At 31.2% G+C, this 22943-nt stretch overlaps 1 protein-coding gene across 1 annotated transcript; it reads left to right on the top strand.

The window, feature by feature from the left end:
* The first annotated feature begins 18658 nt into the window (after window positions 1–18658).
* Window positions 18659–19295, top strand: LOC111643769 (non-structural maintenance of chromosomes element 4 homolog A-like). Its single transcript, XM_089593002.1, has 3 exons — window positions 18659–18968; window positions 19054–19163; window positions 19248–19295. Exons 1-3 carry the CDS (start codon window positions 18659–18661, stop codon window positions 19293–19295), a joined length of 468 nt encoding a protein of 155 aa, XP_089449128.1.
* The last annotated feature ends 3648 nt before the right edge of the window (window positions 19296–22943 follow it).

Below are 22943 nucleotides of genomic sequence, written 5' to 3'. Positions count from 1 at the left end.
TTTAACCAATTTAACCAATTTAAACACATTTAACCAATTCTAAACCCAATTTAACCCAATTTAACCCAATTTAACAAATTTAACCAATTTAACCAATTTAACCAATTTAACCAATTTAAACAATTTAACCAATTTAACCAATTTAACAATTTAACCAATTTAACCATTTAACAATAACCAATAACCCAATAAATAACCAATAACCCACACCCCAACCCACACCCCACCCCCAACCACCCCAACCCCACCCACACCCAACAACCCACAACCCCCAACCAACCCCCACCCACCCCACCACCCCACCCCAACCCCCACACCCCCACACCCCACCCCCCAACCCCACACCCCACACCCACACCCCAACACCCCACACCAACCCCAACACCCCCAACCCCCACCCCAACCCCCACCAAACCCCCACACACCCAACACCCCAACACCCACACAACCCAACACCCAACAACCCCAAACCCCACACCCCAAACCCAACACCCCAACCCACACCCACAACCCCAAACCCCACAACCACCAACCCACCCAAACCCCAACAACCCAACACCCCAACACCCCACAACCCAACAACCCAACACCCAACCAACCCCCAACCCAACAACCCCACTAACCCAACACCCAACCCAACCCCAACAACCCCAACAACCCAAAACCCCAACAACCCAAACCCAAAACCCAACACCCAAAACCCCAACACCCACACCCAACCCAAACCCAAAACCCACAACCCAACAACCCAACAACACCCAAAACCCAAACACCCAACAACCCAAACCCAACAACCCCAAACCCAATAACCCAAAACCCCATAACCCAACCCACACCCAACCCAAAACCCAATAACCCAATAACCCAACAACCCAATAACCCAATACCCACAACCCAACAACCCAACAACCCAATAACCCAACAACCCCAACAACCCAATAACCCAAAACCCAAACCCAATAACCCAATAACCCAATAACCCAATAACCCAATAACCCAATAACCCAATAACCCAATAACCCAATAACCCAATAACCCAATAACCCAATAACCCAATAACCCAATAACCCAATAACCCAATAACCCAATAACCCAATAACCCAATAACCCAATAACCCAATAACCCAATAACCCAATAACCCAATAACCCAATAACCCAATAACCCAATAACCCAATAACCCAATAACCCAATAACCCAATAACCCAATAACCCAATAACCCAATAACCCAATAACCCAATAACCCAATAACCCAATAACCCAATAACCCAATAACCCAATAACCCAATAACCCAATAACCCAATAACCCAATAACCCAATAACCCAATAACCCAATAACCCAATAACCCAATAACCCAATAACCCAATAACCCAATAACCCAATAACCCAATAACCCAATAACCCAATAACCCAATAACCCAATAACCCAATAACCCAATAACCCAATAACCCAATAACCCAATAACCCAATAACCCAATAACCCAATAACCCAATAACCCAATAACCCAATAACCCAATAACCCAATAACCCAATAACCCAATAACCCAATAACCCAATAACCCAATAACCCAATAACCCAATAACCCAATAACCCAATAACCCAATAACCCAATAACCCAATAACCCAATAACCCAATAACCCAATAACCCAATAACCCAATAACCCAATAACCCAATAACCCAATAACCCTCTATGATATTACTGTTTTTAAAACTTAAAAGTATTTAATCGTTTAAATTAGTAAAAATGTGCAACTCATGCTAAATAATATTAGTAAAAATATTGCCATTTACTTAAAATACACTTATTACCCGGTTTAAAAAACACACCGACCCGGAAACCCTATGACCCTAAAACACAATTTGACGTATTTTTTCATTTTAAGTCTTGTGATTGTATTTGTTCTGGATTATATTACCAATGTACAAAAACACAAGTATTTTATTGTCAAATATAGTAAAAATGAAAAAACTTAACACAAACTGACAAATTTCTCAATTTCTAGTCTTGTCAGCGTATTCAATCTTACCTATATTTCTTTAAAAAAAATACAAGTATTTTATCGTTTAAATCAGTGAAAATGTGCACCTCATGCTAAATGATACTGTTTAAAATATTGCCATTTATTTAGGATACACTTTTTACCCGGTTTAAAAAAACACACTGACCCGGAAACCCTATGACCCTGAAACACAATTTGACGTATTTTTTGATTTTGAGTCTTGTGATCGTATTTATTTTTAATAAAATCACTGTTGTTTAAATTTACAAGTATTTTATCTTTTGAAATAATGGAAATAAGAAACTTATCAACAAAACTGACGTTTTTCTAGATTCTGAGTCTATTTAGCGTATTTAATCTCTATGATATTACTGTTTTTAAAACTTAAAAGTATTTAATCGTTTAAATTAGTAAAAATGTGCAACTCATGCTAAATAATATTAGTAAAAATATTGCCATTCACTTAAAATACACTTATTACCCGGTTTAAAAAACACACCGACCCGGAAACCCTATGACCCTAAAACACAATTTGACGTATTTTTTCATTTTAAGTCTTGTGATTGTATTTGTTCTGGATTATATTACCAATGTACAAAAACACAAGTATTTTATTGTCAAATATAGTAAAAATGAAAAAACTTAACACAAACTGACAAATTTCTCAATTTCTAGTCTTGTCAGCGTATTCAATCTTACCTATATTTCTTTAAAAAAAATACAAGTATTTTATCGTTTAAATCAGTGAAAATGTGCACCTCATGCTAAATGATACTGTTTAAAATATTGCCATTTATTTAGGATACACTTTTTACCCGGTTTAAAAAAACACACTGACCCGGAAACCCTATGACTCTGAAACACAATTTCACGTATTTTTTAATTTTTAGTTAAGTAATCGTATTTATTCCAGATTTTATTACCGATGTACAAAAACAAGTATTTTATTGTCAGATATAGTAAAAATGAAAAAACTTGACACAAACTGACAAATTTCTCAATTTCTAGTCTTGTCATTGTATTCAATCTTACTTATGTTTCTGTTTTTTGAAAATACAAGTATTTCATCATTTAAATTAGTAAAAATGTGCAACTTATGCTAAATGATATTAGTAAAAATATTGCTATTACTTTAAAATACACATATTACCCGGTTTAAAAAACACACTGACCCGTAAACCCTATGACCCTAAAACCCTATGACCCCAAAATTAACGATCTAGGTCCTACCGCACCCCCCACCCGTCAACACCCTGTTCCCCATATCTCCCTAAGGTTCCCTTTGCTGAGTAGAATATTGTTATTCGCATATATATTATACTTACCCGCGGGGGTGGGTAAAGAAAAAAAATTCGCAAAAAAAAACAAAAAAAAAAAAAAACAAAAAAAATTTATAAAAAAAAATTGACCGATTTGAATTCAAAAAAAAATACATAAATCAATAGTAAATAAGCTACTTTATTATATAAAAATTTTAATTTAAACATTAACGAAAAAAGTCCATGTTCTTCCCAACACACACTGACCCGGAAACCCTATGACCCTGAAACACAATTTGACGTATTTTTTGATTTTGAGTCTTGTGATCGTAAATATTTTGAATTACATTACTGATGTTTAAAAATACAAGTATTTTATTGATTCAAAATGGTCAAAATAAGAAACTTATCATTACAAACTGACGTTATTCTTAAATTTAAGTCTTGTTAGCGTATTAAATCTTATTTATATTTCTGTTTGTTGAAAATACAAGTATTTTATCGTTTGAATCAGTAAAAATGTGCAACTCATGCTAAATAATATTGTTTAACATATTGCCATTTACTTAAAATACACTTATTACTCGGTTTGGAAAACACACACTGACCCAAAAACTCTATGGCCCTGAAACACAATTTGACGTATTTTTTGATTTTGAGTCTTGTGATCGTATTTATTTCTAATAAAATCACTGTTGTATAAATTTACAAGCATTTTATCTTTTGAAATAATGGAAATAAGAAACTTATCAACAAAACTGACGTATTTTCAGATTTTTAGTCTATTTAGCATATTTAATTTCTATAATATTACTGTTTTTAAACCTTAAAAGTATTCGATCGTTAGAATTAGTAAAAATGTGCAACTCATGCTGAATAATATTAGTAAAAATATTGCTATTAACTCAAAATACACTTATTACCCGGTTGGGGAAACACACACTGACCCGAAAACCCTATAACCCTGAAACACAATTTAACGTATTTTTTGATTTTGAGTCTTGTGATCGTATTTATTCCGGATTATATTACCAATGTACAAAAACACAAGTATTTTATCGTCAAATATAGGAAAAATAAAAAAACTTAACACAAACTGACAAATTTCTCAATTTCTAGTCTTGTTAGCGTATTCAATCTTACTTATATTTCTGTTTTAAAAAAATACAAGTATATCATCGTTTAAATCAGTAAAAATGTGCAACCAATGCTAAATAATATTGTTTAACATATTGCCATTGACTTGAAATACACTTATAACCCGGTTTGGAAAACACACACTGACCCGGAAACCCTATGACCCTGAAACACAATTTGACGTATTTTTTGATTTTGAGTTTTGTGATTGTAAATATTTTGGATTACATTACTGATGTTCAAAAATACAAGTATTTTATTGATTCGAAATGGTCAAAATAAGAAACTTATCATTACAAACTGACGTCATTCTTAAATTTAAGTCTTGTTAGCGTATTGAATCTTACTTATATTTCTGTTTGTTGAAAATACAAGTATTTTATCGTTTAAATCAGTAAAAATGTGCAACCAATGCTAAATAATATTGTTTAACATATTGCCATTGACTTGAAATACACTTATTACCCGGTTTGGAAAACACACACTGACCCGGAAACCCTATGACCCTGAAACACAATTTGACGTATTTTTTAATTTTAAGTCTTGTGATCGTAAATATTTTGGATTACATTACTGATGTTCAAAAATACAAGTATTTTATTGATGGAAATGGTCAAAATAAGAAACTTATCATTACAAACTGACGTCATTCTTAAATTTAAGTCTTGTTAGCGTATTGAATCTTACTTATATTTCTGTTTTAAAAAAATACTAGTATTTTATCGTTCAGATTAGTAAAAATGTGCAACTTATGCTAAATAATATTGTTCAAAATATTGCCATTTACTTAAAATACACTTATTACCCGGTTTAAAAAACACACACTGACCCGAAAACCCTATGACCCTGTAACACAATTTGACGTATTTTTTTATTTTAAGTATTGTAATCGTATTTATTCCGGATTATATGACTGATGCACAAAAACAAGTATTTTATCGTCAAGTATAGTAAAAATAAAAAAACTTAACACAGACTGACAAATTTCTAAATTTCTAGTCTTGTCAGCGTATTCAATCTTACTTTTATTTCTGTTTTTTTTAATACAAGTATTTTATCGTTTAAATCAGTAAAAATGTGCAACTCATGCTAAATAATATTGTTCAAAATATTGCTAAGTACTTAAAATACACTTATTACTCGGTTTAAAAAACACACACTGACCCGGAAACCCTATGACTCTGAAACACAATTTGACGTATTTTTTGATTTTTAGTCTAGTAATCGTATTTATTTCAGATTATATTACCGATGTACAAAAATCAGTATTTTATCTTCAAATATAGTAAAAATAAAAAAACTCAACACAAACTGACAAATTTTTCAATTTCTAGTCTTGTCAGCGTATTCAACCTTACTTATGTTTTTGTTTTTTAAAAATACAAGTATTTCATCGTTCAAATTGGTAAAAATGTGCAACTCATGCTAAATAATATTGTTAAAAATATTGCCATTCACTTAAAATACACTTATTACTCGGTTTGAAAAACACACACTGACCCGAAAACTCTATGACTCTGAAACACAATTTGACGTATTTTTTGATTATTAGTCTAGTAATCGTATTTATTCCGGATTATATTACCGATGTACAAAAATTAGTATTTTATCGTCAAATATAGTAAAATGAAAAAACTTGTCACAAACTGACAAATTTCTCAATTTCTAGTCTTGTCAGCGTATTTAACCTTACTTATATTTCTGTTTAAAAAAAATACAAGTATTTTATCGTATAAATCAGTAAAAATGTGCAACTCATGCTAAATAATATTAGTAAAAATATTGCCATTTACTTAAAATACACTTTTTACCCGGTTTGAAAAACACACACTGACCCGGAAACCCTATGACCCTGAAACACAATTTGACGTATTTTTTGATTTTGAGTCTTGTGATCGTATTTATTTTGGATTACATTACTTATGTACAAAAATACAAGTATTTTATCGATTGAAATGGTCAAAATAAGAAACTAATCAACACAAACTGACGTACTTCTTAATTTTGAGTCTTGTTAGCGTATTTAATTTTACTTATATTTCTGTTTTAAAAAAATACAAGTATTTCATTGTTAAAATCAGTAAAAATGTGCAACTTATGCTAAATGATATCGTTTTAAATATTGCTATTTACTTAGGATACACTTTTTACCCGGTTTAAAAAACACACACTGACCCGAAAACCCTATGACCCTGAAACACAATTTGACGTTTTTTTTGATTTTAAGTCTTGTGATCGTATTTATTCCAGATTATATTACCGATGTACAAAAACACAAGTATTTTATCGTAAAAAATAGTAAAAATGAAAAAACTTAACACAAACTGACAAATTTCTCAATTTCTGGTCTTGTCAGCGTATTTAACCTTACTTATATTTCTGTTTAAAAAAAATACAAGTATTTTATCGTATAAATTGGTAAAAATGTGCAACTCATGCTAAATAATATTGTTCAAAATATTGCTATTTACTTAGGATAGACTCATTACCCGGTTAAAAAAAATCCACACTGACCCTCAAACTCTATGACTCTAAAAACACATGTCGACGTATTTTTTGATTTTGAGTCTTGTGATCGTATTTATTTTGGATTACATTACTGATGTACAAAAATACAAGTATTTTATTGTTGAAAATGTTTAAAATAAGAAACTTATCAACACAAACTGACGTCATTCTTAATTTTGAGTCTTGTCAGCGTAATCAATCTTACTTATATGTCTGTTTTAAAAAAATACAAGTATTTTATTGTTTGAATTAGTAAAAATGTGCAACTTATGCTTTATCATATCAGGAAAAATATTGCCATTAACTTAAAATACACTTATTACCCGGTTTAAAAAACACACACTGACCCGAAAACCCTATGACCCTGAAACACAATTTGACGTTTTTTTTGATTTTAAGTCTTGTGATCGTATTTATTCCAGATTATATTACCGATGTACAAAAACACAAGTATTTTATCGTAAAAAATAGTAAAAATGAAAAAACTTAACACAAACTGACAAATTTCTCAATTTCTGGTCTTGTCAGCGTATTTAACCTTACTTATATTTCTGTTTAAAAAAAATACAAGTATTTTATCGTATAAATTGGTAAAAATGTGCAACTCATGCTAAATAATATTGTTCAAAATATTGCTATTTACTTAGGATAGACTCATTACCCGGTTAAAAAAAATCCACACTGACCCTCAAACTCTATGACTCTAAAAACACATGTCGACGTATTTTTTGATTTTGAGTCTTGTGATCGTATTTATTTTGGATTACATTACTGATGTACAAAAATACAAGTATTTTATTGTTGAAAATGTTTAAAATAAGAAACTTATCAACACAAACTGACGTCATTCTTAATTTTGAGTCTTGTCAGCGTAATCAATCTTACTTATATGTCTGTTTTAAAAAAATACAAGTATTTTATTGTTTGAATTAGTAAAAATGTGCAACTTATGCTTTATCATATCAGGAAAAATATTGCCATTAACTTAAAATACACTTATTACCCGGTTTAAAAAACACACACTGACCCGAAAACCCTATGACCCTGAAACACAATTTGACGTATTTTTTGATTTTAAGTCTTGTGATCGTATTTATTCCAGATTATATTACCGATGTACAAAAACACAAGTATTTTATCGTAAAAAATAGTAAAAATGAAAAAACTTAACACAAACTGACAAATTTCTCAATTTCTAGTCTTGTCAGCGTATTTAACCTTACTTATATTTCTGTTTAAAAAAAATACAAGTATTTTATCGTATAAATTGGTAAAAATGTGCAACTCATGCTAAATAATATTGTTCAAAATATTGCTATTTACTTAGGATAGACTCATTACCCGGTTAAAAAAAATCCACACTGACCCTCAAACTCTATGACTCTAAAAACACATGTCGACGTATTTTTTGATTTTGAGTCTTGTAAGTGTATTTATTCGCGTTTATATCACTTTTAATTTTTTTTATTTCTTTGGGTGATTTGGTTATAAGCTATTACGTGAACACAAGAAGTAGCAAAAAATGCAAGAAAATAACGTATCGTGGAATCTAAATGTGAGTTACAAGTGGTATATTGAGGTTACATAGATGTTAAGCTCCAGGAAGATAAAAAATGAAAAATTTGGCATTTTTAATTTTGGGGTATTGGGTAATGTCCTAGGTTGTTGGGTAATGGCTTTTGGGTCATGGAATGGGTAAATGGGTCAGCAACAATGGGTAATTAGGTCAGCAAAAATGGGTAATTGGGACACGAAAATGGGTAATTTGGGAAATGATCCGACAGAAACTAATTAAATTTAATTTGGGAACGTTTCCGAGTAGTTTTGGGTCATAAAACGCTTAAATGCGGATATCTACAGCTACCTCGTATACAGTTCATAAGGTTTATAAGAATAAAGGTCAATTTCTAAAATTTCCTAAAAGTTGGAAATATCTTGGAAACTCCTCGGTGAAAAGAAGTAAAACTTTTCATGAAGCAAGTTTACATCAAGATCTTTGATTTAAGACTAGTTTGAGCCAAATCGCCCGATTTCTTACCGAAAAAATTTAGTTTGAAAATTTCGGTCAATTTCTTAAATTTCCCGAAAGTTAAAAAAAATATCAAAAACTCTTCGGTAAAAAGAAGTGGAACTTTTTCTGAAGCAAGTCTACATAGAGATCTTTGATTTAAGACTAGTTTGAGCCAAATCGCCAGATTTCTCACCGAAAAAATTTAGTTTGAAAATTTCGGTCAATTTCTTCAATTTCCCGAAAGTTGGAAATATCTTGGAAACTCTTTGGTGAAAAGAAGTGAAACTTTTTCTCAAACAAGTTTACATAGAGTTCTTTGATTTGAGACCAGTTTAAATCAAATCGCCCGATTTCTTACCGAGAAAATTTAGTTTGAAAATTTCGGTCAATTTCTTAAATTTCCTAAAAGTTGGAAATATCTTGGAAACTCTTTGGTGAAAAGAAGTGAAACTTTTTCTCAAACAAGTTTACATAGAGATCTTTGATTTGAGACCAGTTTAAATCAAATCGCCCGATTTCTTACCGAGAAAATTGAGTTTAAAAATTTCGGTCAATTTTTTAAATATCCCGAAAGTTAAAAAAAAACTCAAAAACTCTTCGACGAAAAGAAGTGGAACTTTTTCTGAAGCAAGTCTACATAGAGATCTTTGATTTAAGACTAGTTTGAACCAAATCGCCAGATTTCTTACCGAAAAAATTTAGTTTGAAAATTTCGGTCAATTTCTTCAATTTCCCGAAAGTTGGAAATATCTTGGAAACTCTTCGGTGAAAAGAAGTAAAACTTTTCATGAAGCAAGTTTACATCAAGATCTTTGATTCAAGACTAGTTTGAGCCAAATCGCCAGATTTCTTACCGAAAAAATTTAGTTTGAAAATTTCGGTCAATTTCTTCAATTTCCCGAAAGTTGGAAATATCTTGGAAACTCTTCGGTGAAAAGAAGTAAAACTTTTCATGAAGCAAGTTTACATCAAGATCTTTGATTTAAGACTAGTTTGAGCCAAATCGCCAGATTTCTTACCGAAAAAATTTAGTTTGAAAATTTCGGTCAATTTCTTAAATTTCCTAAAAGTTGGAAATATCTTGGAAAATTTTCGGTAAAAAGAAGAAAAACTTTTTCTGAAGCAAGTCTACATAGAGATCTTTGATTTGAGACCAGTTTAAATCAAATCGCCCGATTTCTTACCGAGAAAATTGAGTTTAAAAATTTCGGTCAATTTTTTAAATTTCCCGAAAGTTAAAAAAAAACTCAAAAACTCTTCGACGAAAAGAAGTGGAACTTTTTCTGAAGCAAGTCTACATAGAGATCTTTGATTTAAGACTAGTTTGAACCAAATCGCCAGATTTCTTACCGAAAAAATTTAGTTTGAAAATTTCGGTCAATTTCTTCAATTTCCCGAAAGTTGGAAATATCTTGGAAACTCTTCGGTGAAAAGAAGTAAAACTTTTCATGAAGCAAGTTTACATCAAGATCTTTGATTCAAGACTAGTTTGAGCCAAATCGCCAGATTTCTTACCGAAAAAATTTAGTTTGAAAATTTCGGTCAATTTCTTAAATTTCCTAAAAGTTGGAAATATCTTGGAAACTCTTCGGTGAAAAGAAGTGAAACTTTTCATGAAGCAAGTTTACATCAAGATCTTTGATTTAAGACTAGTTTGAGCCAAATTGCCAGTTTTCTTACCGAAAAAATTTAGTTTGAAAATTTCGGTCAATTTCTTCAATTTCCCGAAAGTTGGAAATATCTTGGAAACTCTTTGGTGAAAAGAAGTGAAACTTTTTCTCAAACAAGTTTACATAGAGATCTTTGATTTGAGACCAGTTTAAATCAAATCGCCCGATTTCTTACCGAGAAAATTTAGTTTGAAAATTTCGGTCAATTTCTTCAATTTCCCGAAAGTTGGAGATATCTTGGAAACTCTTTGGTGAAAAGAAGTGAAACTTTTTCTGAAGCAAGTCTACATAGAGATCTTTGATTTGAGACCAGTTTAAATCAAATCGCCCGATTTCTTACCGAGAAAATTGAGTTTAAAAATTTCGGTCAATTTTTTAAATTTCCCGAAAGTTAAAAAAAAACTCAAAAACTCTTCGACGAGAAGAAGTGGAACTTTTTCTGAAGCAAGTCTACATAGAGATCTTTGATTTAAGACTAGTTTGAACCAAATCGCCAGATTTCTTACCGAAAAAATTTAGTTTGAAAATTTCGGTCAATTTCTTCAATTTCCCGAAAGTTGGAAATATCTTGGAAACTCTTCGGTGAAAAGAAGTAAAACTTTTCATGAAGCAAGTTTACATCAAGATCTTTGATTCAAGACTAGTTTGAGCCAAATCGCCAGATTTCTTACCGAAAAAATTTAGTTTGAAAATTTCGGTCAATTTCTTAAATTTCCTAAAAGTTGGAAATATCTTGGAAACTCTTCGGTGAAAAGAAGTGAAACTTTTTCTCAAACAAGTTTACATAGAGATCTTTGATTTGAGACCAGTTTAAATCAAATCGCCCGATTTATTACCGAGAAAATTTAGTTTGAAAATTTCGGTCAATTTCTTCAATTTCCCGAAAGTTGGAGATATCTTGGAAACTCTTTGGTGAAAAGAAGTGAAACTTTATCTCAAACAAGTTTACATAGAGATCTTTAATTTGAGACTAGTTTAAGCCAAATCGCCCGATTTCTTACCGAGAAAATTGAGTTTGAAAATTTCGGTCAATTTCTTAAATTGGAAAAATTTTGAAAACACTTTGGTGAAAAGAAGTAGAACTTCCTAGGAAAAAAGTTTACATCGAAAAATTTCAAATTAGAACGCGCTACAAATTTTTCTGGGATATCAAGAGCGAAAAAAAAAAACAAAAATTTTCCAGGAAATTTTAAAGCGTCCAAAATGAGATGTGCAAGTTTTTCCAGAAATTTTATAACGTTTAAATTAGAACGTGCACATTTTTCGAATATTCGAAAACGCTCGATATCGATCTCGGGAATTTTCCGTAAATTCGAAAAAGCTCTAAATTGATCGGGGGAATTTTCCGGAAACTCAAAAACGCTCTTAATCAATCAAGGGAATTTTCCGGAAATTCTAAAACACTCGAAATCGATCTGGGGAATTTCCCAAAAATTTGATGGCTTCAAATTGATCTGGGGAATTTTCCGGAAAGTGAAAAACGATCTAAATCAATCAAGGGAATTTTCCGGGAATCCAAAAACGCTTGAAATCAATCTGGGGAATTTCCTGGAAATTCGAAAACGCTTAAAATCGATCTGGGGAATCGAATTGTTTGGAAAATCGAAAACGACCGAAATCGATCTGCGGAATTTTCTGGAAACTCAAAAACATTCAAAATCGATCTGGAGAATTTTTTAAAAATTTTAAAACGCTCCAAATCAATCTGGGGGATTTTTTGGAAACTCGAAAACGCTCTAAATCAATCAAGGAAATTTTCCGGAAATCCAAAAGCGCTTAAAATCGATCTAGGGAATTTTCTGGAGATTCGAAAACGCTTAAAATCGATCCAGAGAATTTTCCGGAAATCCAAAAGCGCTTAAAATCGATCTAGGGAATTTTCTGGAGATTCGAAAACGCTTAAAATCGATCCGGAGAATTTTCCGGAAATCCAAAAGCGCTTAAAATCGATCTAGGGAATTTTCTGGAGATTCGAAAACGCTTAAAATCGATCCGGAGAATTTTCCGAAAATCCAAAAGCGCTTAAAATCGATCTAGGGAATTTTCTGGAGATTCGAAAACGCTTGAAATCGATCTTGGAAATTTTCCGGAAATTCGAAAACGGCCGAAATCGATCTAGGAAATTTTCCGGGAATTCAAGAACGGCCAAAATCGATGTGGAAAATTTTCCGGAAAATCGTAAAAAGCATGTAAAAGTGTATGTTGTTTTTTATATATACTCGCGCGGGGGGGGGGTGGAGCGAAAAAAAGGGCTAAAATCCAAAAAAAAATTTTTTGGAAAAACGTGAAAATCTCGAAAAATTCTGGGGGAAAAAAAGGGGGGACGCGCATATAGGTAGATCTCACCTAGATCTAACGTTCTAGAGGGGTTAAATTAAAATTGTACGATTACAACGTTTTTCTACAAGTCTTGTGATCGTATTTATTCTGAAATATATTACCAATGTACAAAAACACAAGTATTTTATTGTCAAATATAGTAAAAATAAAGAAACTTAACACAAACTGACGAATTTCTTAATTTCTAGTCTCGTCAGCGTATTCAATCTTACTGATGTTTCTGTTTTTTGAAAATACAAGTATTTCATCGTTTAAATTAGATAAAATGTGCAACTCATGCTAAATGATATTAGTAAAGATATTGCTATTCACTTAAAATACACTTATTACCCGGTTTAAAAAACACACACTGACCCGGAAACCCTATGACCCTAAAACACAATTCGACGTATTTTTTTATTTCAAGTCTTGTGATCGTATTTATTCCGGATTATATTACCAATGTACAAAAACACAAGTATTTTATTGTCAAATATAGTAAAAATAAAGAAACTTAACACAAACTGACGAATTTCTTAATTTCTAGTCTCGTCAGCGTATTCAATCTTACTGATGTTTCTGTTTTTTGAAAATACAAGTATTTCATCGTTTAAATTAGATAAAATGTGCAACTCATGCTAAATGATATTAGTAAAGATATTGCTATTCACTTAAAATACACTTATTACCCGGTTTGAAAAACACACACTGACCCGGAAACCCTATGACCCTAAAACACAATTCGACGTATTTTTTTATTTCAAGTCTTGTGATCGTATTTATTCTGAAATATATTACTAATGTACAAAAACACAAGTATTTTATTGTCAAATATAGTAAAAATAAAGAAACTTAACACAAACTGACGAATTTCTTAATTTCTAGTCTTGTCAGCGTATTCAATCTACTTATATTTCTGTTTTATTAAATACAAGTATTTCATCGTTAAAATCAGTAAAAATGTGCAACTCATGCTAAATGATATTGTTTAAAATATTGCCATTTATTTAAAATACACTTATTACTCGGTTTAAAAAACACACACTGACCCGGAAACCCTATGACCCTGAAACACAATTTGACGTATTTTTTGATTTTGAGTCTTGTGATCGTATTTATTTTGGATAACATTACTGATGTACAAGAATACAAGTATTTCATCGATTTAAATGGTCAAAATAAGAAACTAATCAACACAAACTGACGTCTTTCTTAATTTCTAGTCTTGTTAGCGTATTCAATCTTACTTTTGTTTCTGTTTTTTGAAAATACAAGTATTTCATCGTTAAAATCAGTAAAAATGTGCAACTCATGCTAAATGATATTGTTTAAAATATTGCCATTTACTTAGGATACACTTCTTACCCGGTTTAAAAAAACACACACTGACCCGGAAACCCTATGACCCTGAAACACAATTTGACGTATTTTTCTATTTCAAGTCTTGTGATCGTATTTATTCCGGATTATATTACCAATGTACAAAAACACAAGTATTTTATTGTTAAATATAGTAAAAATAGAGAAACTTAACACAAACTGACGAATTTCTTAATTTCTAGTCTCGTCAGCGTATTCAATCTTACTGATGTTTCTGTTTTTTGAAAATACAAGTATTTCATCGTTTAAATTAGATAAAATGTGCAACTCATGCTAAATGATATTAGTAAAGATATTGCTATTCACTTAAAATACACTTATTACCCGGTTTAAAAAACACACACTGACCCGGAAACCCTATGACCCTAAAACACAATTCGACGTATTTTTTTATTTCAAGTCTTGTGATCGTATTTATTCTAGATTATATTACCAATGTACAAAAACACAAGTATTTTACTGTCAAATATAGTACAAATGAAAAAACTTAACACAAACTGACAAATTTTTTAATTTCTAGTCTTGTAAGCGTATTTAATCTTACTTATATTTCTGTTTTAAAAAAATACAAGTATTTTATTGTTTAAATCAGTAAAAATGTGCAACTTATGATAAATGATATTGTTTAAAATATCGCTATTTACTTAAAATACACTTATTACTCGGTTTAAAAAACCCACACTGACCCGAAAACCCCATGACCCTGAAACACAATTTGACGTATTTTTTGATTTCAAGTCTTGTGATTGTATTTATTTCGGATTATATTACCGATGTACAAAAACAAGTATTTTATTGTCAAATATAGTAAAAATGAAAAAACTTAACACAAACTGACTAATTTCTCAATTTCTAGTCTTGTCAGCGTATTCAATCTTACTTATATTTCTGTTTTAAAAAAATACAAGTATTTTATCGTTTAAATCAGTAAAAATGTGCAACTCATGCTAAATGATATTGTTTAAAATATTGCTATTTACTTAAAATACACTTATTACTCGGTTTGAAGAACACACACTGACCCGAAAACTCTATGACACTGAAACACAATTTGACGTATTTTCTGATTTTGAGTCTTGTGATCGTATTCATTTTGGATTACATTACTGATGTACAAAAATACAAGTATTTCATCGATGAAAATGGTCAAAATAAGAAACTTATCAACACAAACTGACGTCATTCTTAATTTTGAGTCTTGTTAGCGTATTTAATCTTACTAATATTTTTGTTTCCTAAAGTAACAAGGATTTCACTGTTTGAATGAGTAAAAATGTGCAACTGATGCTGAATAATGTAGTTTTAAATATTGCTATTCACTTGAAATAATTTCTTTACCCGTTTGAAAAAACATACACTGACCCGAAAACTTTATAACCCTGAAACACAATTAGACGTATTTTTTTATTCTAAGTCTTATGAGCGTATTTATTTTCGATTGTATTACTGTTGTATAATGTTACAAGTATTTTATTGTCAAAAATAGTAGAAACAAGAAACTTATTATCGAAAATCGACGTAATTTCAATTTTGGGTCTTCTCAGCATTTTTAATTTCTATTATATTTTTGTTTTTTAAAATTACAAGTTTTTTATTGTTGAAATTCGTAAAAATGTGCAACTAATGCTGAATAATATTGTAAAAAATATCGCTATCTTCTGAAGATAAACTTATTACCTAGTTAAAAAGACACGGACTATCCCGAAAGTTCTATAACCCTGAAACACAATTCGACGTATTTTTTGATTCTAAGCCTTGTAAGCGTATGAATTTTTTGATTATATTACTGTTGTACAAAGTTACAAGTATTTTATCGTTATTGCAAATAAAAACAATATGTAAGAAATGTTGTAGATTCGAATTCAACTGTTTGAGTATTACTACGTACAAAAAATTGTTTAAATAATTTTATGAACCAAACATAAAAATTCATCCGTTTGTTTCTCTCTTTGTAAGTTTGTTTGTTCGTTCGTTCGTTTGTTCGTTTTTTCGTTTGTTTGTTTGTTTGTTCGTAATTTGTTTGATTGATCGACTATTGTGGGTAGACTTAATTTTATAAGTGTAAGAGGTAAGTGCATATTAATTTAATGATTGCTGTACAGTTTAGAACGTAAGTACGTTATTCCAATGACATATTATAAATCGCACACAAGACTACAAGACAATAATCCTGGTGCAATAACGTAAAAAGTATTGTAAAGTATACATGATGATCGCATACGATTGAATTCGATTATCGCAATATTCTTAGCGAGTATAATACTGTGGGAGGTATATATGGTGGATATTATACGTTACTGTTCGATTGTTACTATGTATTGCACGTATAATGGGACAAAAAGTATGTATAATAGATCGCATACGTAACTGTTCGGTTATCATTCGGTTTAGTAACAGATCACCTATTACATACCTAATATAGGTGGTGAAAATTAGTCTGTTCACTACATTATACACTTAATTGCATACATGACTTCGATTTGGTCACTATATAGGTGGGCAATATATTAATAAATTGCATACACAACTGTTCGATTTGGTCACTATATAGGTGTATTCGATATATTTAACGGATTACGTTGATGTCCTACAATTGATAAATATACGGTCCATGTGGATCTCGTGGATGCATATTTCTACGTTCCACTTTCGGTAAAAAGGTTAACAAGTTATATTTGATATGTAATGTCTAAAAACATGCGTTCATCATTGAAAAATAATCATGAATGCACTTTAAAAACCTAGTCGTCGAGTATTTCGATCGAAATGATGATCATCAAAAGACAAGCCCTTGAAAAATTTAAAAAAAGACAAAGGATCGATAAAATAAAAATTCAGAATACGTTATAGAATAAATTATGCAAAGGTTATTTGGGGCATCTGGGTTATCAAGCAAAACATAAAAAAAAATCGATTTTGGGGTGGGTGACGGAATGGGTTATTTGGTTATAGGGTATACAAGGGTATACGGGTCATGAACGGGTCACGAACTGGGTTATTGGAGTTTTGGGTGATGGATTAAATGGGTTACGATCCGAAGAAACCTATTTTTTTGCCATTCCCGCGCGTGCCGTCCGGGTTACGACACTCGATTCACTCGTGCTCATGGTGCTCCCGACCGTATTTATTACCGTTCACATATGACATTTAAATTTAGTCAAGGATATGACGGAGACGGTTCTTGAGTCAGAAATCATGGCCACAGCTTCCGGGATAATGGGCAAGTGCAGTCAAAGTGTGTGCAGCCACATGAATCTGTATGATCCAGAAGATTACGCAGAAAAATTAGTAAGTGGATGTTTTACAAATTTACAATTACTCTTTTAATTCAATTAGTAGTGTCAGCTAATTATAATTTTTATTTTTTTCGTTTCAAAGAAGGAGTACGTGTGCAACCTCTCAAATGAAGATCATGTTCATCCAGTGGCAACACCAGATTGGTCACTGTTGGGAAAAACGGTGATGAAGTTTTTCCCAATAACACCGACATACAAACATTTTTTGGGTAATTATTTTTATTTTTAATATATACATATAAATATATCTTTACGAGTGATTCTGCCGTAACTTGCTCAGATTGTGTCCAGTACTCGCACTTCTATACCATAAAGAAATCTAAAACTCTAAAAACGTTAAATTGTGTTGAATGTTGTCAATTTTACTTGACGTATTGTCTAATACCGATGTATTAATTTTTTGATTGAAATAATCGTTTATTTTGAGTTGAATTTTTGACCCTACCTCATCTCAAAGTGCCGTTTGTTATCGTTTTAGAGCAATTAATTGCAGAATTCGGAATGCAAAAACGGAGGTGCTACTTTAAACGTTTGTAGCCAAGTCGTGCACTCTTTTCGGTGGCTTTATCTGGGCTTATATGAAAGCAAAAACATAGTCGTAATGATTAAAACACAAATCTTTGAATTTTATATCCTGAATGAAAAGTGTTAGCGGTTGTATAAAAAATACTGAATTTGAGCCAAAATTACATTAGTAGCGATATTGACGCTCGAATGAAGACACAAAATCGAACAAAATTTTTTTCATCGATAGATTTTGACACCAGCTTTTATTTAAGCCCAATAATGAAACTCAAACTGTTGAACAAGCTTAGCTACATATGTTAGAAAGAGATACAATTTTTCAAAAATCGATGAAAACACTGACTTATAAAATTTCTTTCAACTTTTGACTAGTTAATCTTATAGTTGCATCCCTTTAGAAGATATGATATTTGTTGTTACTGATGTTGTGTACAGTAAAAATACTATAAAAAGAATTTTTTTTAATAAATTCTTTTTTAAATATTTTGTAAGTGGATCTAAACAAGTTACGACATAATAACCCATTTACATATCATTTTTCTCAAAATGTTCCATAACATTTTAGGTACGTTAGAGTCGACTCCAGAAAAACCTGTCGTTAACGCTGCCAAGGCAGTTGTAGTACGGAAGAAGCAAGACAATGCTCCTGTACGACACCCGGATACGTCGAAGAATGAGCCAATGAAAGATTACGACAAGGAAAAAACCTCAAAAATTACTGACCTCATTCGCAGTGCCAAGGGGTCAGTGGATTTTTTTTCACTTGTTCTCCATCCGACGGACTTCGGAAAAACTCTAGACAATGTTCTTTGTGTAGCTTTTCTCGTTCGCGATGACATTGTGAAATTTATATTAGGTAAGAATAATTATTCTACTGGCTTTACTGCACCAATGTATTGTTTTTCACTACATATTTTTAACATCTTGTTCGGTGTTTACAGATAATGATGGTTTGCCGCTCGTCAGCGTATGTAACGACGAGGATCAAGCTGATGCTGCAACAGGTAGCAAACTCCAGAACGTGTTAAGTTTATCGATGCGACAATGGAAAGTAAGTATCAATGAATAATATATATCAATAATGCTAAGAACGTTATTGGTTACTTTGTTACTATTTATATAATTTCATTTTCAGGAATTAGTTAAAGCTTACGGCATTGTCGAACCGATAATAGACTTCTAGTGATGCCTAAGCGTGTGTACAATTTGTAAATTTTAGTGTTAATGTATACATACAATGATAATACCACAACAAACACATTGTATTGTTTTTATACTTACCTTTTTTTTCCCATCCATTGTACAATTTTTAAATCTTCACGTTAATTATTTTGTTTGAAAAAAAATATATATTTTACTTAATTGTTTATCGCTTGAAAAGGCAATCGAATACTCTTCCTCATAAAAGCCCAAAATGTTAATTCACTAAGTTTGTTTAGGAGTCGCATAAAACTTTATATTGCTTCTGTATAATTTTTATCTACGCGTGCAATAGCATAATTAGATTACTTATTATTTTCATACCTACAATACTTTACTAGTATGTGAAGGGTATTTTTGCCCGTTGATTTTCCCAAATAAAATAAAAATGATAAAACTTTTAGCTGTCACAGTCAAATATTAATAGTTATAATTAGACTTATAACTTGTTTTCATAATTAAAGTTATTAATACCGATTAAAATTTCTACAATTACCTGTACATTACATATACATCAGCTATATATTACAGTTTATGTTTTCTCAAATTTTTCATAAAAAGATTGTTGAGAATTTGATGTTCAAATCTAAATTTTTAATTAATTTTGACATCATCATTTTTTTAACAATAACACTAAGGGCCTACAGTACATAAACAATTCCGATAAATTCCAAAAACCGTTTTAATTGTTTGTGTATATTTCTATACTTACACTTTCGTGTAGTTGTGCATTTTATTTTTTATGTACGTGTGCATTAGTCAACAGTATCACAAGCCAACCGCGGTGAGTGATAAGACATATTATTTCATGGACACCAGGCAGTAAAAATTTATGACGAATAAATATCGTCATAACGACAATTAACTTATTCAATTAAAGTATCCACAGTTGCTTTTTATAAAGTATATTTTTTTCAATTTTTTTATCAAGCACATCATTTGGCTTTGTTTGATAAGGTACATTCATTATTTTTCTGCCAAGATACACAATTTTTTTTCTCAAGCTTGAACTGCTACATCTGTACATCTGAACTGCCGAAGTTAGACTAATCATTTACGTCTCCAATTAAAATAAGCCTTAATTTGGAATCATCAAAATTTTTAAAAAATTGTTTTTTTTTTTAAATTAGGCCTCTGCAACTACACGAAAAATGATAAAATTGTAGTAAGTAGGAGTCCAGGCAGTCTAGAACATCATAGCAAATGAACCCAAACCCGTGAAAACGTTGAAAATCCGGGATTTTGGTTTCAAAAGATGGCAAAAAATTTAAACGGCCGTATCTCCGTAAATAATGAAGATAGAGCAAAATAAGCCTTAATTTGGAATCATCAAAATTAAAAAAAAATTGTTTTTTTTTTTTTAAATTAGGCCTCTGCAACTACACAAAAGGTAATAAAATTGTAGTAAGTAGGAGTCCAGGCAGTCTAGAACATAGAAAATGAACCCAAACCCGTGAAAACGTTGAAAATCTGGGATTTTGGTTTTAAAAGATGGCCAAAACTTAAAATGGCCGTATCTCCGTGAATAATGAAGATAGAGCAAAATAAGCCCTTATTTGAAATCATCAAAATTTTGAAAAAAAATTTTTTTTTTTCCAATCAGGCCTTTGCAACTACACGAAAAATGATTCAATTGTGGTAATTATAAGTCCAGGCAGTCTAGAGCATCATAGCAAATAAACCCAAATCCGTGAAAACGTTAAAAATCTGGGATTTTGGTTTTAAAAGATGGCCAAAACTTAAAATGGCCGTATCTCCGTAAATAATGAAGATAGAGCAAAATAAGCCTTAATTTGGAATCATTAAAATTTGAAAAAAAATTTTTTTTTTTATCAGGCCTTTGCAACTACTGAAAAATAATGAAATCGTAGTAATTGAGGGTTCAGGCAGTCTAGAACAACATAACGAATGGACCTCAACCCATGAGAACGTTGAAAATCTGGGATTTTGGTTTTGAAAGATGGCCGAAACTTAAAATGGCCGTATCTCCGTAAATAATAAAAATAGAGCAAAATAAGCCTTAATTTAGAATTATTAAAATTTAAAAAAATTTTTTTTTTTTCAATTAGGCCTTTGCAACTACACGACAAATGTTCAAATTGTTATAATTATAAGTTCAGGCAGTGTAAAACATCATAGCAAATGAACCCAAACCTGTGAAAACGTTGAAAATTTGGAATTTTGGTTTTAAAAGATGGCCAAAACTTAATATGGCCGTATCTCCGTAAATAATGAAGATAGAGCTAAATAAGCCTTAATTTGGAATCATCAAAATTTTGAAAAATTTTTTTTTTTCTCTTTTAAATTAGGCTCTTGCAACTACACGAAAAATGATTAAATTGTGGTAATTAGGAGTCCAGGCAGTCTAGAACATCATAGCAAATTAACCCAAACCCGTGAAAACGTTGAAAATTTGGAATTTTGGTTTTAAAAGATGGCCAAAACTTAATATGGCCGTATCTCCGTAAATAATGAAGATAGAGCTAAATAAGCCTTAATTTGGAATCATCAAAATTTGGAAAAATTTTTTTTTTTCTCTTTTAAATTAGGCTCTTGCAACTACACGAAAAATGATTAAATTGTGGTAATTAGGAGTCCAGGCAGTCTAGAACATCATAGCAAATTAACCCAAACCCGTGAAAACGTTGAAAATCTGGGATTTTGGTTTTGAAAGATGGCTAAAACTTAAAATGGCCGTATCTCCGTAAATAATGAAGATACAGCGAAATTAGCTTTAATTCGGAATTACAAAAATTGAAAAAAAATTTTTTTTAATTAACTGGAGTTCAGTGCTCTATAACATATTGAAAATAAATTATATGACTCTTAGATAATCTACGTAGACTCCCTTAGGGATACCTACGAGCAATCTCAAGACCATCCAATTATTTTAAACTGAAAATTTTAAGGTTGAAAAAGAGCCAAAACTTAAATTGCCCGTATCTCTGTTAATAATGAAGATACCGCGAAGTTAGCCCATATTCGGAGTCACAAAAATTAAAAAAAAATTTTTTTTTAAATGCTCGTGCTAGGCAATTCTACTCGTATTGAAAATAAATTATACGACTTGATAACCTACGTAGGCACCCTCACGAATACCTACGAGCAATCCCAAGTACATAAAATAAATAAACTCAAAATTTTCAGCTTAAAATAGAGCCAAAACTTAAAATGCCTGTATCTCCGTTAATAATGGAGATACAGCGAAATAAGCCTTCATTTGAAATCATCAAAATTGAAAAAAAATTTTTTTTTATTTATTTGGGTTTAGTGCTCTATTATAACGTTTTTAAGTTGTTTGAGCTATACTTGAAAAAACAGTGTTATAGGAACGAGTGGAACGGAGTAACCCTCACTTTGATAATGAATCAATAACCCTTAGAACATGTGTTTATTCATTTGGTTCTGTTTCAGCTATTGGTAACTTCCAAATTTTACAACTCTTACTACTTACAGCTTCCGCTTGGGTTGAATATTGTTGACAAGTACCCTCGATGAAGTAAAAAAAAGAATAAATGTGAAAGACGATACACGATAGGTACAATGGTAAATAATTATTTGGGATAATATGATTCGAATCTATCAAGGGTTTAACTAGTTCAGTTCTTGTTGATGAAAGTGTTACGAAGAT

Source organism: Copidosoma floridanum, unplaced genomic scaffold (assembly GCF_036245765.1).
Source record: "Copidosoma floridanum isolate Cflo_tuat_1 unplaced genomic scaffold, Cflo_Japanese_pri ptg000019l, whole genome shotgun sequence".
In the NCBI taxonomy this organism is placed as follows: Eukaryota; Metazoa; Arthropoda; class Insecta; order Hymenoptera; family Encyrtidae; genus Copidosoma; species Copidosoma floridanum.
This window is presented reverse-complemented; position numbering and strand designations above follow the sequence as displayed.

Coding starts and splice junctions, on each gene's coding strand:
- LOC111643769 (XM_089593002.1), top strand. CDS start 18,659: ATGTTCCATAACATTTTAGGTACGTTAGAGTCGACTCCAGAAAAACCT. Junction 18,969..19,053: donor CATTGTGAAATTTATATTAG/GTAAGAATAATT, acceptor CGGTGTTTACAG/ATAATGATGGTTTGCCGCTC. Junction 19,164..19,247: donor TATCGATGCGACAATGGAAA/GTAAGTATCAAT, acceptor TTTCATTTTCAG/GAATTAGTTAAAGCTTACGG.